The sequence below is a fragment of the Tiliqua scincoides genome, chromosome 4 (assembly GCF_035046505.1).
Source record: "Tiliqua scincoides isolate rTilSci1 chromosome 4, rTilSci1.hap2, whole genome shotgun sequence".
NCBI lineage: Eukaryota > Metazoa > Chordata > Lepidosauria > Squamata > Scincidae > Tiliqua > Tiliqua scincoides.
The window spans coordinates 70,631,546-70,651,204 of record NC_089824.1 but is presented as its reverse complement, the minus strand read 5'-3'; the positions used below and the strand labels follow the sequence as shown (position 1 = coordinate 70,651,204).

At 41.2% G+C, this 19,659-nt stretch overlaps 1 protein-coding gene across 3 annotated transcripts in view; it reads right to left on the bottom strand.

Moving 5' to 3' along the window:
* The window catches only part of ATP9B (ATPase phospholipid transporting 9B (putative)), a 190,734-nt gene extending 175,157 nt beyond the window's left edge, over window positions 1-15,577 (bottom strand). For all 3 annotated transcript variants that reach the window (XM_066623335.1, XM_066623336.1, XM_066623337.1), the window contains exon 1: window positions 15,478-15,577. In XM_066623335.1, the coding sequence (XP_066479432.1) occupies window positions 15,478-15,572 (95 nt within the window). In that variant the 5' untranslated portion in view covers window positions 15,573-15,577. The remainder of the gene's footprint in view (window positions 1-15,477) is intronic.
* Window positions 15,578-19,659: the final 4,082 nt, after the last annotated feature.

The window sequence follows — 19,659 nt, the reverse complement described above, 5'->3', positions numbered from 1 at the left end:
CCCTATTTCAACATGCAATTTATTGTAATTATTTTTTGTTGGCTTTATTCTTATTCCTCCTATATCTAGCTAGTTTTTCCACTGCTATTGTTTATTTTATATTTTATGATTGTTTTTGAAATTTTATTACCGAAGGCCACCTTGGATACCATGTGAAGAAGACCCCCATGTGATAACTGGGCTCTTCCAGCTCCTCTCTGTGAACAGTACCACTTCTGCCAAGGCTCTGGGAGAGAGAGATGGAAAGAGGCCTCATACGATTAAAAATGCTATGGGGGAAGGGGCAGACTAAGAGAGATGAGGAGACGCTGCCATGGTTCTGTAAGATCTCAATTATCACACAGGCCCCCCTCTCAGCAATGCTGCTTCTGCCAAGACATCACTTCACAGACCTGGGCTGAGAAACTGCTGGGCTAAGAAATGCCATGGCAGAAGCAGCACTGCTGAAAACAGCACCCTGCATGATAATCGGGCTCCCCAGCATGACTATTGTGCTCTCCCGTATCTTGAAAATATGATCAGATTTGCGCATTTTCTCTTCTGTCATTTGCAGCTTAGGAGTCTCTATGAGAGAATGAAGTGCTTATTTCTGGCCATCATTTACTTAATATTACTTCCCTCTCAATGTCGTCACTTCCATCCTTCACTAGGAGCCATTTATGCCATTCAGCCCACTCGATGGAGAGTTTGACACCTCTGGTATAGATGAATTCATCTTTTTTTAAACCACCATAATTATTAGTTTAAACACATGGTATTTTTATGGAATTATGTGACTACAAAGTAGTTTTAACTACAGAGGCAAAATAAAGCAACAGTACATTTATACAAGTTTCTATCCATTATTTTGATGCAAGTTCTGTTTTTCTGCATTTGCATCTGTACGAAAGCATGCCATGAACAAACTCAAGAGAGAGCACTCATCTTTGACAAAAATTATATGTACCTATTCATTGTTCAAGTTCAGACATTTCTTGAAATTATAGAAGTATTTACAATACGAAAATAATTCATACTCCTGATATAATGTTATATCCTATTTTTTCGGTAAAATTGTAAATCTAAGTACAAGTACACCAACTACAAAGATAACAAATAAGCATGATGTTTAGTAACTTGACTTCAAAATGCAGCCTTTGAACTGGCAAGCAATTTATTCTTCTCCAAGAGCAATTTTCCTATTGTGCTGAGAATTTTTAGCATAGTATTTAAAAACAATACAGTGATGAATAATGGATTTTTCATAGGAAGAAATCTCAATTTCTTTGTAATCTGGTGTCGTGCACACCTAATTGTCTGAGGTACTGGTTTTCCATGAGTGACAAACCAATTAAGTGTAATGTTAGAAACTTTTTGTAAAATAAAGAAGCTCTGAAAGCAACATGAATAAAGAAATAAGAATGCAGAACACAGCACTGGTGCTACAAAAATCAGATATGGAGACAGGTATCTTTAAAAAATGGTTTCCTAAAGAAAAAGAGCATTAATATTAAACAACTCGTAACAAAAAAATCTAAGAAAAAAGGAAGATTACAATAAATACTTTAAAATTAAACTTTTATATAAACATCTACTGTGAAAATTATACCATGTCCTCTTCAAAGTTTGATAGCTTCTAAAAAGAATAGAGTAACTAAATGAGTGCATTAAGTTTCACTTGCATTTTAACATCTATTGCTTAAATCATACTGTATTTAAAAAGCTTTCTTTTACATTCTCAGTACTCCAAAAACTTCATAAGCTACAGCAAATCATAGGATGCAGCTCCAAGAAGGGCAATAGTTATATTTAGACCCATTCTGCCTCCAAGGAGCTTGGAGCAACAGACAAATATCCTGTCTCTAAGCAATACAACCACACAAAACTAACATACCTATATATTACTTTAAACATGATTTTTATTTCAATCATGGTAATATGAATCACCAAGAAAAAAGGCCAGTTTAAATGAATTAAAGTGTTCAGTTTTGAATACTTTCATTTTTAAAAAAACTCATACTAATTGGCTGCTATCACAAGGAAAAAACCGACTGAGTTGCATAAAGGCTTGTGGGGATACCACACTTGATTACATGCAAGTAATCTTCCTCACCCTCTTCTCCATGCTGCAGTTCCCTGAACAGGAACTCCTCAGACTTCTTGGCGAACACTCAGGAAGAGTGCGGGAATAGAATCCCCAGAAACTAGGTACAGCCACCTTTTCACATATGTCCATTATCCAGTGTTTCATCTCTCCATCACATCCCACGCTATTCCCAAAATGACCCCAACCCAAGGAGATGCTGCTGAGGAGACTAGAATGTGGACAGGTGGCAGGAAAGACCCTTGTGTGAGTCTTGCCCCAATCTGGATGCAACTGAAACTGTTTGCATCACAGTCAGGTTTTATTTTAAATCAGCTTATTATATCTGGAAATTTGTTTCACTGGATAAAACAGGATTTACATCTGAAAAAAACACGCATTGGACTGTGCTGCTAACATTGACTTGCACGCAAATTAGCAAGTCTCCTCACTGTATTCCCAGTGCATCTCATAATTTACAGCATCTCCTTTCAGATCCTGATAAATTGCTTTTTGCCCATACCTGCATTTACTACTTCACTTTGGTAACAGAAGAATTTTTCCAGTTGTATCTTCTCTTTGATAATCTGAACCCATGAGAAGCAATACCTCAGCTATCAGTCTCCAAAATTTCTCGGAGAATTAATTTTGAAGGTACTGTATACTATCGGCTGTGAATGAATTAATATGTCCCAGTGCAGCCAAAATTCTCAGTTCCAGGTCATTTTCTTGGCTAAATGCTTGCATGTTTCAAAAGTAGTTAATAGTGATAGGGTGTATAAGTACCCCAAGAGTGGTCAAAGCTTTCTTAATAGTAGCTATGAAAAGGCTTGCATTCACCTGCATATATTGTTCTCTGGATTACAGTAGTTTAACAGATAACTATGTCTGCATTCATTTTTTAAGTTTAGCAGTTAAGTTGCTAGAATACATTTAGCACACTTCTAGCATGATTCATTAAAAAATAGAACAAAAATTGCGTTGAACATACTACCGGGTGTTTTCATGACATTTAATCATTGCCTTATATTTATTAAAGTTATTAACTTCTTCGTAATGCTTTTAAAAATCTTGAGAATGGCTCCTTTTGTCCAAGTACATAAACCCCTCCTCCACCCCTATTTGCTGTACAAAATTGTGGCGACCAGTTGTTTCTCTGGAACAGAGCAGTATGATAACATTATTCATCGAGATGCTCATGTTTTCTAGCCCCAAGCTTGCAGGCAAGATTGCTAGCGTGGCAAGTGTGCTAGAAGGTGAGCAACAAACATGACCTTAGTTTGCTGGACAGAGAAAAAAAAAGCACTCTACTTTTTCTAGTGCTGGAGGTAAAAAAACAAATGCAGCCTATATAAAAAGACAGAATCCCTTCTCCATGCAAACGCTTTCTAGCTAAGATGAGCCAGAATACACACAATGGCAAAAATCTCTGCCTTGACTGACAATTTCCTTGATGGAATTACAGCATACTATGCTGAAATCTTGGCAGATTGCACTAACTTCCTCCTGAAGAACTCTCTGTTCACATATCTTCAAGCATTAGATGTCCCATGCTGCAGAACTACATTACATAAATATTTCTCAAAATCTGTGTAGTTTTACTGACTTTAACAAAAAAAAACCCCTGTAACAAATCCAGATTTTTTTTCCTCAAGATTAACACTTATGGTTATATATATTTATTATTATTGTCAAAGTTAACTTTCCATACAGCAGCTTCCCATGGGACTGTCCTGCTTTCAGGAGGACTTGATTCTGAGCACAGGAGCAGCTCCTAGCCACAAAGCACGGTAGCACAAAAAGTTAAGATCCAACCCACCAACTATTTCAAAGCCAAAAGCCTCATTTTTAATGAAAACTACTGTATTGCAGTGTAGTACATACACTGTACACAGCTAGCTTTCATGTTTACAGTCATGCACAACTCTTCTGCAGTACATTAGGGCCAATTTACATTTTCCATGCCTATTTTTATTTTTTTACATGAATTATTATGAAGGACCCTGTGAACTGCATACAAAGTAAGTAGCAATACTTATTCTGTAGCAGCAGCATCTCCAATTACCACAATAAAAAGAATTGCTACTGTGATTATGTTGCAAGGTCCAAAAAAGCAAGACTCAGTAGTCAAGGGTGATTGTTTGCAAGCTTTTATTTCATTGCTAGCAACGGGCATCTCATGGGACTACTGTCCAAAGCATTGAGAGCCAGTATCAATGTTAACCGGACTCTTTATAACATTCTGGGTTCTTTGTTTGAAGTTTAGAACTTCCCATTGGCTGAAGTTTGACATCATACTAACTCTTAATAGGCTGTAGATAGCCTTGGAGACACTTGATAGATGAGCTTAAAGTTACAGGTTTCCAAATAAGGTAAAATTAAACAATTAAACATATTGAATTACAAAGTTTTCAAGAACAAGCAGGGGATGCTATAACATTATTTTATCCAGGACTGTCCCTCTTGACAGAACTTCAAACCCATTTTTTGGCATACATTCCCTTCACACTCTTGGGATGGCCTTGCTTGAGCCACCTGTCTTATTTCTCCTGCATTCCTTCTCCTGTTTTAGCAAAACACTGTGGGGCCCTCTGTTAAGCAAAGTCCTTCAAACTTCCCTTAACAGTTTCCCTAAAATTCTATGTCTTAATTCTATATAATATTGTGACCAGTTACTTTGAGTACACTTAAGGGGTTTAGTGGTGTATATCCTTGCTAAGAAGTGACCTCTTCCCTCTTCTGCCTAGCACCTGTTAAAGTGTAATCTCTTTGAGCTAAGGCTTCAGCCAGCTTCTTGTGATTTTTCAAATATTTTAACATAAAACAAGCCAAACTTCCACTGCATCACATTTTCTTTTTAAGAAATCCTTCTCCCATTTACCTTCAAACAAGTTACTCAGATTTCCTTACATTACATGCACTAGGCAAACTGCTCTCTCTGCACCTTCCTAATCAAACCTACACCAACCCCCCTTAACATTCATTTCTCCATTTCAGTCACAATTCAAACAAAGACTGGTTCTCAAGGATGCTCTTGCTTATCTAATTAAAATGTGTACTGTCTTCTAAATTTGTCTCTTGCAGGGTTAGCTAGCTAGACGCTATATTAGTTTGCCAAGAAACATTGCCAACTGATAAGCCAGCAGCTAAAACTTACTTCTAATGACTACAATTGTTGCATATATGTGTTTTCCCAGCATTGTGAAGTCCTTGGCGAGTCATGTACTTCTGCCAATGATGAAGCCTATCTTTGCCTTAGATACAACTCCCTTTTCCAAATTCCAAAATGTACCAATGCCAGACTTTGAGGCCCCAAGGTCTCAGCTTCTGTAAAACTAGCAAAACAGCTTTCTAAAATGGGTTTTTCAAGCAGCTTTTCTGTAAGACTAACTATGATTTTTCTAAATAAAAACAGCCTTTCTATTCTGTATGCCTTTATGCTTTAGCAGTCTGGCTTTTAAGCTTTTGCCCCAATGGCATATTACCCTGGTTATTCTGTCATCTTCCATCAATTACATCCATGATTTAACACTTCACACATTATATTTCTCCACATAAGTGCATACTTGGGTAAGTCAAGACTTGATGTATTGTTTGAACCGAAGACCTTCCCTTTTGCCAAATATTATAATGAATACTGGATTTTTCTGTTTTATAAGTAGTTTCTCTATTGCCATTATTGTTACAAGCCAATGTCACTCCTCTTGTTTGAGAATTCTTCATAAGCACTAACTGGAATAATATGCTATAATCCTGTCTCATAGGACAGGGTAAGTGGATTGACTGAAATAGTAAACTGATGTATCTTGTTTTATTACTTCTTTGTGGATATCACAGGGGAAAACAAGACACTATCTCTGACTTGATCTTAAAACAAAGATACCATGAGAATTGACTGATATATTAATACAAAGACATTGACAAAGCTTAACTATATGAAAACTAGAGAATGCTTACTATTTTTGTCTACAGTTTAAGTACTTTGTTATCAGACACAGAAACAAAAACTTAAAGATGTTCTAGAGGTGCGGGAAGATAACAAAAAGGCCAAGCAGTAAACATGAGCATGAGTCACTCACATATATAAGTGCTGCTCCTGAATTATAAAAAAATCATAGATTAGATAAACTGCTCTAAAACTAAGACATGTTTTTAAAGGGCAATCATTTTTAAAACAAGCATTGGAAAGAAGCATATTTCAGAAGTGAGCTTCTGAAACGGTAAGTTTACCACAAATGGGCATTATATTTCATAGGGGGATCCACTCAAGTATTCCAAAGGACACATGTGTAAGTTAAAAAATCAGAACAGAACAGAATGAGATGTTCTGTGAACAAGTGAGATTCTAGCACTATTGCAACTTGCTTTAAAATTCACAGTGTCTAACCCAAAAGAACAAAATTTCATACAGCAACAATACAGACCATATCAATTAACATGATACATCAAATTTTAAAACCAAATATTTCACAGCTGGCAGTTAAAATAAATCATAATAAATGAATACAATATTCTACTTTATTTACATGAAAACTAACCTCACAGATAGGCTACATATAATGCCTCATGGTAAAGCATTTACACTGAAGAGCTTATGCACTACTTTCCAGGCTATGAGGTTCAATATGAATTTGATAAAAGCAAGCTAAATGTATTCTGCATTCCAGCAATACAGTTGTGTACATATAAAGGCATAGGAACCACAAGAATTTCATACATGGAAAACCACTAGAAATTCAGTTACAAAATTACTCTAAAAAAAAATGGTTGGCAACCGTCAGTCTCGAAAGACTATGGTATAAGCCTACAGCATCCAGTATTGCCAGGCGGTCTCCCATCCAAGTACTAACCAGGCCTGACCCTGCTTAGCTTCTGAGATCAGATGAGATCAGGCATGTGCAGGGTACAATTACCTACTTTGAAAAATGACTGAGGGTCCAATCCTATCTAACCTTCCAGTGCTGATGTATCAGTGATAACAGAGCATGTGCTGCATTCTGTGGTGGGGGGACAGCCACAGAGGCCTCCTCAAGATGTTTGTTCCCTTACCTTGGTGCTGCATTGGTGCTGGAAAGCTGGATAGGATTGGGCCCTAAGTGTGTTCAAGAGGACCTTGGAAGCCTGTCAGACATTCCTCAACAAAAGTTCAGGAATGGCAGAAAACCGTCTTTGAAAGACAGCTTAAAAGACACTCACAAGGAAATGATGAGTCTGTGTCTAGGATCTCTTTTGTTTTCACATTATATAGCCCCAAAAGCCAAGCCAGCATTCCATGTGAACTGGTTATGCATGCTAGAACATCTTCTATATGGCAGACATATCAGTGTGGAAAGGGTTCCCTGAAGGAAGAATGTCTGAAAAGCACAGGCCTGGTTTATCCAAATACTTCAGCTCTACTATAAAGACTAACAAACACATGGAATTTGAGTGCTTAACCCATTTCCGCGCAGCCCATAGGTATACACATTTTATCTCTGTTGCGTATATGCAACATTGGGCAGAAATGACTTAATCTAGACACTGTTTCCAAACCACCACCACCAACAACAACTAAGCAGGTTTACTGATATATTCACCTTTGTGACTTATGAGGAAGAGGGTAGAGGGTATATTTTTTGGAATATAATTCCAAAAAATTATATCAGAAGTTTACCAGACTTCTCCTCCTATCAGCTTGCACATGGACAGTACTAGGCATCTGCGCTAAGGCTGGCAAAGAACCTTGTCTGAAACCCCAGAGTTGGTGCTAGTCATTAAGGACAATACAGAGCGAGATGAACCACAGGTCTGACTTAGTGTAAGGCAATTTCATACAACATAAGCCTCAACTGTCACTCAGTGTACAGGTCAACCCTTGTTATCCACTGAGGTTCCGTTCCGGAATCCCTAGTGCAGGGGTGTCCAAAGTTTTTGGCAGGAGGGCCACATCATCTCTCTGACACTGTGTCGGGGGCTGGGGGGGAAAAAAGAATTAATTTACATTTAAAATTTGAATGAATTTACATAAATTTACATAAATGACTATATTAAAGATGAACTTATATTATTGAATGAATAGCTCAAGGCCTATAAAAGGCCTTTCACAAAGCAGGGCTGGCCTTTCCTTTGCTGCTGCTACTGCATCACAGACGTGAAACAAGAAGCAGTGGAAGGAGCCCTCATCCCACAGCTCATGTGAGAGGTCAAACAGTCACACTCATGGTGAGAGCAGTTATGTCAGGCCAGTGTGGGCTCCAACAAATCTCTGGAGGGCCAGAGTCTCATTGGAGACAGTGGGCTCCCTGAGGGCCGCACTGAAGGCGTCGAGGGCCGCAAGTGGCCCCAGGGCCGGGGTTTGGACACCCCTGCCTTAGTGGATTAAAAAAATAGATTTAAAGACCCAGTGCTCCTAAAGGAATAACATTGTGCCTTATTCTGCAGGGGTTTGATTCTGGGACACCTTGCTAATACCATAAAATGTGTTAAATAAAAGTTTTAAAAAATTAAAAAGGGCATCCCTTTACAATTGTGGTTAAAAACAGCTTTTCTTACTGTTGTAGAAAGGCAGTCAGCAATTAGAACCTCTGCCTTTGCCTGGCTTAGTTGAAGAATGGCACGATCACTTGTATGACTGTCTCTGTACAACAGTAAGAAAAGCAGTTTTAAAAACTGTGATTTTAAAGGAATGCATTTTTCCCCTTCTCTGGAAATCAGCACATTCCTTCTCATTTGCAGTGGCCACTCATGCAAAGTCAAATCCATTTATAAAAATTCTGTGAATAACAAGGTTGAACCTGTATTAATTTTACACGATGGACATTATGGTTATACTATACATTTGCTTTCTGGAAATCAAACTCCTTTGGTTTTAGAAACCTTTCTGTTCACCTCTACCCTATTTAATTATTGTATTTACATCTTGCCGGTACTCCCAAGAACCTCAGGGACACATTCTGCTTCATCTCCCTTTTATCCTCACAAGAATCATGTGAAGTATGTCAAGTCGAAACCCAGTGACTGGCCAAGAAGTCACTGGCCAAGAAGTCATCTACCATCCTGAATACTTAATGACCTTCATATCCTACAAACAGGCCCAGCAAATTAACATCTTTGCCACCTATACCATGTGATAAAGTATTTTTTAAAATGGAAACAGGCCTTCTAAAAATCATCAGTACGACTCTAGAAAAGGGGTCTCTAAACTTTTCGGCTGAAGGGCCACATCAAATGTCTGGCACAGTGTCGAAGGCCAAAAAAGATAATTAAACATAAAATTTAAATAAATACATTAGAGATGGAACTTAGATGAATGAATAAATGGGCTTAAATGTCCAGGATTTCTCCAAACACCAACACAGCCCAAAGCACACAAACAGACCTTCATTCTCCCACCCCACAAGCACAGCTCTTGTTGTGTTTGGTCAACTGGGCCAGAGGCTCTCAGGGGATCAGAGGTTGGTAGCAGGCTGGATAGAGGCTCGCCGTGGGCCGCATCTGGCCCCTGGGCCCAGGTTTGGAGACTCCTGTTCTAGAACAGCAGGCACACAAATCTCCAAAACAAAGTCTGTATTAGGAAAGCAACTACACCACCAATAAACCATCAAGAAACTTTGCAGAATCCCTCTTGTCAAATCTATAGCAAAACTACTTCAACAAACCATTTAGAGCAGTGTTTCTCAATGTTTATCCCCCGCCATACCACTTTGCATGATCCACCTAGTGGAAGTACCTCCAGAAGTAATTGGTGATGATGTCATTGCCAGTCACTTCTGGACTGAGAGGCCAGATGCAACCTGATAAACACCAGTAAGAGGCTCAGGGTGGACAGGAGAGCTTTTTAGAGTGCATGAAAAGTATGCTTTGAAGCCCTGCCCACCAAGCCAAGCCTCCTACCAATGTCTGTCACATCACGTTACTCGTCTTGCTGCCAGGCTGTAGATGTCTGGGGGTACCATAAGTACCATCAGACACCACCTTGTTCTCATACCACTACTTGAGAAACACTGATTTACAGACATACTGCCTTGAATGGCTACATTCTAAGCTACCAAAAGGGCAAGGCAGTTTAGTAAGGAATCACACTTTAGGAAACCCAAATTAGTCCCTTTCATCAATGATGTCACATTTATAGGATCAAATAATGCCAACAGCCACATCTGGGATAACTGTACCTCTAGCTGCACAAACACTGTAAGTATACCACCTTGTGAAAGTATCCATCAGGAATTCATATAGAACAGACTAAAGCAAGTTCCATAGGAAAGGTTATGCATACTAGTTATACTACTGGGGCACAAAGTATGCTGATTGTACTAGCCACACTCAAATGCTTGCCTGATAATTTTATTTCACGGATCCGATGAAGCAAGTTGCAGCCTACAAAACCTATGCTCTAAAACTAATACATATTAGTTTCTAAGTTCCCACCAGGCTCTCTTTCCTTTCCATTCAATTGGGTTCCCAACTATACCAACCGGAAAGAAATAAAATCATTCCAATTTCACCTCTTCTATCAACAATAGATAATTTACAATTATCAAGTTACTTCACAAAATCTCTTATTTTTCATTTTGTACGATTTATTAGAAACTGTCTTTACAAATACCTGAACATTAATGGGTGGAATTCTACTGAATTTATTATTATTCATTATTATTATTAAGAACTCTTATATACTGCTTTTCAACAAACTGTAGATCACAAAGCAGTTCACACAACTAAAGTAATAAATGAATGTTTCCCAAAGACCTCACAATAAAAAAAAACAACTTTGCATTTATAGCTTCCTCCATCATATCGGATGCTACTTCCACAGGTGCTTGAGCTTTAGAGTTAGGTCATGCAGAACAATGAAAAAAAGGAGTTCAGATATTCCTAGTCAGTAAGCATAAGCTCTCTAGCCATCCTGAAAAATATATAAAAATCTAATTTGGAACTCTTAGCAGTCAGATGGACTTTTCACTGCAGAACCTGAAAACATAAGCATGCATTGATGTTTGTCAATACTTCTGACAGTGAAAACCACAAGAGGTATCTGAAATCCATTGAATCCAACCTTGAATGACTTGGGGATGACAGCCTAATTAACTTAAACTAAGAAGGCCTTCTTGCATGTCCCACCACTCACAGAGGTGTGTTTGATAATGACACACAAGAGGTCCGTCTTTGCGGTAGTATTCAGGTTATAGAACTACTTGGCCTTGGATGCAAGGCTGGCTTCATCACTTCCACTGTTCCAGCAGTCACTGAAAGCATTTGTTCTATTTAGCCTTTGAGGCCTACATTTACATTACACTGTTCTGTCTTTTCTTAGTTATACTTAGTTTTCTTAGTTATATTTTGACATTTTTTTAGGTGCTGTATACTATTTAATGTGGGGGTGGTAATGCTTGAATGCATACTGTACTTTAGTCTTTTAATACATTGTGAGCTTTCTTCAGCCCTTCCCTTGTGGGAAAAACACAGGACACAAACATTTTAAATAATTAAAATTTCTGCCTATTACAAGAAATTTATTATGTATTATATTCATACCCCACTTTTCAGTCATGATTGGCTTGTAAAAGAGTTTACAGTCAAAATCTAGAACAAAAGTAAGATATTAGGGATTTGTTGGTGTGTGGGGCAGCCCTTTCTGGTTCTTGGCAGTTCAAGTTCCAGACTCTTCCCTCCAAAGAGAAGGTGCAGAAGGAGATGCAGATGGATTCAAGCAGCCTTTCCATTATCTGCCATTTTTAAAACAGCAGATTTACAAGTGCTACTGTAGTGAAACTGGAATCAGATGAACTGGAACTTGTAGGCCAGTGTTCTTCAGCCCAGTGGGGTCACAAAGTCTCATTTGTGGTGTTGAGGTAACTTTTCAAATCCTCTGCAAGAGAGAGATTGAATCTAATCCAGTCATGGTACTGTCTTATCAAAACTGAGTTCTTGATATGATCCTGCACACCCTCTTCTCACTGTCTTGCCCTGAAGCTCCTAAGACCAGCCCTGGTCAGACTGCCACCTCACAGGGTTGTTGTGAAGACACAAGATATAGGGGGAAATGGGGCAGGATCAGCAGTGGGTCCCAGTCTCATACTTTGTGTTGTGGCATGAAAAAAGGTTGATGATCACTGATGTAGACTACACTGAGAAATCAGAATCTTCCTGCACTGAAAAAACAAAAAAGTTCTGCACACAGAGGTTATCTGTTTTTCTATATTTTAAATGTATTGTAACACCATTTGGAGAACTTCAGTGATTATGGGATATCAGTTATACATAGGATATTAATATTTTAAATAATCAATACCAGTTAGAGTGCCAGTACAATAGAATATGTCTGGCACAACTGTGTAAGAACTCCAGTTCTGTCACTAAAATCTTTTTGGTAAACAATCAACAGAACCCTAATTCATACAATTAAATGCCAAAATGGATAATCAGACTAAGGCATCATTAACAGCATTGTAAGAATTTTGTGTCATTGTTTCTGTCACATGGTTGTACAAATATTTAGCATCACAGTTGCTGCTGCCAGAGAAAGATCAACATCAGTGTATTATACTGTTGCTTCAATGTAATGCTCATTTTATTAACCATCATATTTTTAGAAAAAGTAGGACATAAATACCTGAAATAAATAAAGGCAAAGAAGTGATGCAGGGGGAGCTTCTACATTAGTTTTACTTAATTCCTTAAAAATCATGTTTCCCTACACTGTGGCAATACCACTACTAAATCCTCTCTAGTCTACTCAATTTATTAAGTCAACTGAGGCCCAAATTCTAACAAACTTTCCAGTGCTGGCATAGCTGTGCCATTGGGACATGTGCTGCATCCTGCAGTTGGGTGGCACTCATGGAGGCCTTCCTCATGGAGTGCTTCATTGCCCTTAATGGAAATGTGCTGGAAAGTGGGTTAGGATTGCTCCCTAAATGGAAAAAGGTATATTTTGCCTGATCTATGTCATATACATTAAGCAGCAAATACTATCACAAGAAAGTTATGCAACAGAGAAAGACATACCAAGAGGTATACCATGTCAGAAGTGGTAAAAGAGTTAAAAGATGTTGTGTGAACCAATTTTTGAAACCATGAGGCCTAGAAACTGGGATTCCAATCCTATCCACACTTTCCTGGAACTAAGCTCCATTGACTATAATGGGACTTACTTCTGAGTATTCATGCACAGAATTGGACTCTCAATTGATAGAAAAAAATGGTACTGTGGGCAAGTTTAGACAGGTATTTTTCAAGGAGTACTGAAAAAGGCAGGGGAAATTACTTATCTAAGGGTTCAATCCTATCCAACTTTCCAATACAGCCATGCCAATGGGGTGTGTACTGCATACCAATGTGGGGAGGGGCAGTCACAGAGGTCTCCTCAATATAATATACCTAGAGTCAAGAGCCCAACCCATCTTAGGGAAGTTTAGTTGGAAATACAAATCCTGGATAGCGACCAAGATCAACCAAAGCTTTTGATCCTGCTTTTTTCATGTGCCCAGATAAGACAAAATTTGAAAGCTGATGGTTTTAGCAACGTGTTGAAAACAGAAGAGCATTTAATTCCTTTATAAAGACCTACATGTACTCCTATAGGGAGTTGCCTCAGCAAGCATGTTCCCAAACCCATTTGCAAAATAATGTGAATACAGCAATGGAGGACTTGTAACAGGAAGCAGGAAGAAGGACAAGAAACAGGAAGCAGCACTGGTTAACTTATCCTGAGATCATGGATTTTCCTCATTACATCCCATTCCACGGTCATTTTTCTACTCAGTCAGACTTCCTATTTTGGAGTCTAACTAAAAATAAAATGGCCTGGGTAGCATTTGCAGAAGAATGAACAGCCGAAGAACAAATTAACTAAACCCCTACTTCTATTCAAATACACATACACCCAGCATCAGTATTAGCACAGGTCTGGGAATCCCATGATAGGTTTGTTTATTGCAGTTTCACCTTAATTAAGAGAGCCTAACACCACAGCCTACTTTTAGAAATTGGTCTCTTCAGACAGAAAAAGAAATATGAAACTTGCCAGTGGTTGAACCCCAGTATTTCAATCAAGCACTGTTCTTTGCCCTTTTCCCCAGAAATCAATAGTGCAGAGATTTACAGTCAGTATTTTGGTCTTTACAGTGCTTATCTGTCATTGCTCCATTTAGGGAGCAAGCAGGGGTGCCCAAACCCAGGCCCTGGGGCCACATAAGACTCTTGAGGACTCCCAATTTGGCCCTCAGGGAGCCCCCAGTCTCCAATGAGCTACTGGCTCTCCGGAGACTTGCTCTGGTCCACACTGGCCTGATGCAACTGCTCTCAGCATGATGGCCCAACTGTTTGACCTCTCACATGAGCTGTGGGATGAGGGTTCCCTCCACTGCTTGCTGTTTCACATCTGTGATGCAGTAGTGGCAGCAAAGTAAAGGCCTTTTATAGGCCTTGAGCTATTGCAAGACCTTCATTCATTCATATAAGTTTCATCTCTAATACATAATTTATGTAAATTTATTCAAATTTTAAATGTAAATTAATTCTTTTTTCCCCCCAGCCTCCAGTGTCAGAGAGATGATGTGGCCCTCCTGCTGAAAAGTTTGGACACCCCTGCTCTAAAGTGACTTGTCTTGTACACTGTGGCCCAAAAGTCTTTTCTACTAACAAAAGAACATAAGAAAAGCCCAGCTGGATCAGGCCAGAAGCCCGTCTAGTCCAGCCTCTTGTATCTCACAGTGGCCCACCAAATGCCTCAGGAAACACACAAGATAACAGGGGACCTGCATCCTGGTGCACTCCCTTGTATTGGCATTTGGAGGTAGCCCACTTCTAAAATCAGGAGGTGGCACATACCCTTCATATGGCTTGTAACCCATGATGGACTTTTCCTCCAGAAATTTGTCTGGTCCCCTTTTAAAGGCACCCAGGCCAGACGCCGCCACCACATCCTGTGGCAAGGAGTTCCACAGGCCAACTATGCACTGGGTGAAGAAGGAAAGTCATCAGAGAGCTGAGTTTGAAGTGGTAACAAAAAAAGGGAGGATGCTCATGAACACAGCAGCCTTTTTTATAGGAGCTTCAGCGCCAGCTGAGCTCTGGTGCTTCTCCAGCTTGGTTCTGGGTAGCACTAGGGAGGGAGCTGAGAGGAGAAGGAGGCGGCGGCAGCAGCACTCCCCACACCACCCAAGCTACTTTCCCACTACCACAGGGACGACCTGCCTCTGCCCCAAGGCGTCGACCTCCAACCACAGCCAGGAAGCCGCCCCAGCAGCACCTCCGCGCCTCCTCCCCTTCTCAGAGGCAGGCTGGGGAAGGCACGGGCCAGGCGTGCACAGGCCCCCTTGGGGGGCACGAGCTGCTCTCCTGCCCCTCGCCATCTCCCTGGCTCCTCCAGGCGCCCCTGGCAGCACTGCCGACGCCACGAGGCCCTCCAGGGCTGCTCTCCTCCCCGCCAGTACCTGCTGTGCCTCTGCGCGGCGGAGCGGTTGGTGTAGTAAGCCACTCTTCCTTGGGTGCTGCGCGGCACTGGGTGCAGCGGGATATGGTCCGCCATCTTCTTCCCCCCTCCCCCTCAGCTGAGCGCCGCAGTCGTCACTGCCGACGCGGGCCCAGCGCCGACGTCACGCGGCCCGGCCAGGCGCTGCCGCCGCCGAGATGCACAGGCGGCCGAGGCTGCGAGAGCGAGCGCGGGGCTCTGAGGAGGGCGCGCCCAGAAGCGCTCGCTCTCCTGCTTGGGAGGGGGAGGGCACGAGCCGGCTGCAGTCCTGCCTACGCTTTCCTGGGAGTAAGCTCCACTGGCTCTAAGGGGCTTACTTCTGAGTAGCATTGGGCTCACAGTTTGCAGTCCTATCCACACTTTCCTGGGAGTAAGCCCCATTGACTATAATGGGGCTTACTTCTGAGTAGGATTGGGTTCATACTGCAGTCCTATCCACACTTTCCTGGGAGTAAGCCCCACTGGCTCTAAAGGCTTACTTCTGAGTAGCATTGGGCTCGTGCTGCAGACCTGTCCACGCTTTCCTGGGAGTAAGCCCCACTGACTCTAAGGGCTTACTTCTGAGTAGCATTGGGCTCACAGGCTGCAGTCCTAGCCACACTTTCCTGGGAGTAAGCCCCATTGACTATAATGGGGCTTACTTCTGAGTAGGATTGGGTTCATACTGCAGCCCTAGCCACACTTTCCTGGGAGTAAGCCTCATTGACTATAATGAGGCTTACTTCTGGGTAAACATGCCTATGATTGGGCTCACAGGCTGCAGTCCTATCCACACTTTCCTGGGAGTAAGCCCCGTTGGCTATAATGGGGCTGACTTCTGAGTAGGCACGCATAGAGTTGGGCTCACAGCCCCAGGCGTGAGTGGTGGGGCTAGAAGGGAGTCTGGATGGCATGAACTGTAGAAGGGAAAGGGAAAGCTCTGGAAGGTTGCAGGAAAACAAGGTTGTCACAGGCCACCTGTCTGCCTGTCCCCTGATAAGCAAGCAGCGGTTGTAGTACCTTACAACAGCATTTCTCAACCAGTGGTACTTTTGCCACCAGTGGTGGTTGAGGTGGTGTCTGGTGGTACACATAGGACCCCCAGACCCCCATCCACCGCCTGGCAGTGAGACCAGCAATGCAATGTGACAAGCAGGAGTAGGAAGCTTGGTGGGTAGAGTTCCAGCTTACGATGATGTCATTGCCAGTTACTTCTGATTTTACTTCCAATAGGAGGACCATACAAAGTGGTATTGGGGTGGAGGACAAACATTGAGAAAAGCTGCCTTAGAAGTCTCAGGCATGCTATTAAGGGCAGGCTTCAAGCAAACCCACTGCTTGTTCAGCCCCTTTCTGGTTAGCATTTGAAAACTCCTTAAGCCTGTAACTTTCTTCCCCTCCTGCTCCTCATGTCCTACCCTAATATATTTTGTTTGTCTACTTAAAAATCAGTCCTAGTCTGGAACTTGAAGTGTACCAGGAAGGGCAGCATATAAGCCTGGGAGTAACAGCACAAGCTTATGCAAGGTCTACTCAGAAGTAAGTCTCATTGAACTCAATAGAACTTACTCCCAGGTAAGTGTGTATAGGTTTGCAGCTTCAATCACATTGAATTTCCTGGCTGAAAACAATGTAATGCAATGTTTAATGTTAAGATATATACGGAATTTTTAAGGCACAAGTAAAACGGAGGAAAGCATCCTGCTTAGGTGGCTCATTTCTTTACATATTAGTTGGAGCCATGTGTCTGTTTCTGTGGGTGTTGCCTTTCCTCTGCCTCTCACTTATCCAAACCTCCTGCTATCTCCATTTGTTTTTAAAAGGCTTTGTGCTTCAGTGCTTGAGAGCTCCCTCTCTAGGCTTTGCTTTGTCCAGCTTCATCTTATAATTTAGGCCTGGGAAAATATATTGGTGAACAGCCTATCATTGCTAAGAATGTTTGACAAAAGTCCTGCTGATCCAAGGGGACTGAGAGCCCAATCCTATGCATGTCTACTCAGAAGTAGACTATTGACTACGTAGACCCCATTGACTATAATGGGGCTTACCCTGGTAGGTGTGGATAGGATTGGTGCCCTCAGTAAGGATTGCACTCAGTGAGTATGAACTTCTAGCCAGGAAGTCCCTGATTAAAGACTGACTACAGCCTTACTAGGCAACCTTGGAAAAGCCATTGCATCTCAGCTACAGCACTTGTGTGCCCCCACATGTCTGCCTAGGCACCAAGTGGATGTGTGTGGTGTCATCATTCAGGAATTCAGTGAATGTTCTCAATGTCCAAACAACATTTCTTTCTAAATTTGATCCTATCTAGTGCATGGATGAGATGCTTCCATAAACCAGTCTCTGTGGTGGACTGCACATCTCAAAAGATTTAGGGCCCAATCCTATTCAGTTTTTCAGTGGCGGTGCAGCTGTGCCAGAGGGGCATGCACTACATACTGTGGTGGGGAGGCAATCACAGAGGCATTCTCAAGGTATGGGAACATTTGTTCCCTTACCTTGGGGCTGTACTGTGGTTGCACCAGAGCTGGAAAATTGGATAGGTTTGAGCCTTTAGTGGGGAGTGAATGATGCAAATAGCAAGTCTCTCACTGTTTTTAACAACTGGATTTCACTGCAATGTAAACAACACACCTATAAGGATAGGAACTCCCTCCATCTTTGTTTCAGGAGGAATGCCCATGTGGGAGCCTTTTGACTTGCATCCTGTTCCTAAGGATATTTATTTGGAAGGAAATTTCATGATCCTTATTGAGAGGGTGGACTAGAAAGGGTATGTATTATTGCAGTGGGTAACTTCCATGTGAGAAGCACAGATGCAAGAATAGGTAAAATGTGGCTGTGGGGGTGTTTTGTACATTATTTATTTAAATCAGTGATAACCTCCCCCTTTAGGGTAAGCTCCCTTAAGGTAGCTAACAGCTATCAAAACCACCTCCCTTACTGACAAGCCAGCAGCAACAACATTTAGGAAGATGAGGGCCTAATGAAGGACAAGCATTGACACAGAGGGCAACTTGTTCGAGGGCCTCCAAAATCTGAACCCAGCAGTGTTTTTAGCAATTGGATACCACACAATGTAAACAATTGCCTGTGAGGACAGGAACTCAGGGCCCAATCCTATTCAGCTTTCCAGCACTGCAATACAGTATACACTGCAATACAATATATGCAGCTGCAATACAGCCTTGAGATAAGGGTTCCCTTGCCTTAAGGAGGCCTCCATGACTGCTTCCCCACTGCAGGATGTAGCACATACCCTACTGGCATGGCTGCATTGGCACTGGAAAGATGGATAGGATTAGGCCCTTAGTCTGTTTTTCAGGAGGGGTGCCAGTATTGGAGCCTTTTGACTTGTATCATGATACTAAGGATATTATTTGGAAGAAAGTCTCATGACCATCACTGAAATTTATTTTTAAGAAAGTGAGTTGCTGCTGTGTACACAAAACAAGGAAATACCCTTTTTGCTGCTTCTCTGCCTTTATTTTTATTATTCACAGAGTTGAAAACAGTATTTGCCAATTAAGCTGGTCTTCACACAGCTGTTACATGTTTTTCAGTTTTCCTTTCAAGGACTTCTCTTTCATAAATGTCACTTTTTGTGGTTTTGCAGGATTTATGGATATCTAAATCTCCATTCCTCTTCTTGTAGACCATTCTCACCAGGTTGCAAGTCCCCAAGTGCAACCTTGCACCAGCTGTGTCTTTCTTTGATTGTCTTTTTCAGCAGTTCCCACTCAACTAATTTTAATGTGAAATCAAAAGACTGCTCAAACTATAACTTACCTCCAGGAATACTAGATGTACCACTGCAGATTTTTAAGACATTTTAAAATTCTCCTGAGCTGTAGGGGTATCCTGCCAGTTAACCTGAAGTAAGAATTATTCTGTCTCTTATTTGATAAATAAAAAAATAATAATAACTGGGTATTTATATAACGCCTTTCTGGTCATCGGATTAATCCTCTGACTTTATTCAAGGCAGTTTACATAGGCAGGCGATTCTAAATTCCTCGAGGGGATTTTTACAATCATATAAAGGTTCTCTCTTTCAAGAACCACACAACGTTTCAGATGGATCTTTCTGGTCTGGTCTCACTTCTGGCCTCCAGTTTCCTCCTACACAGGCTGACAAGCATCTCCTTCATCTCTCACATGA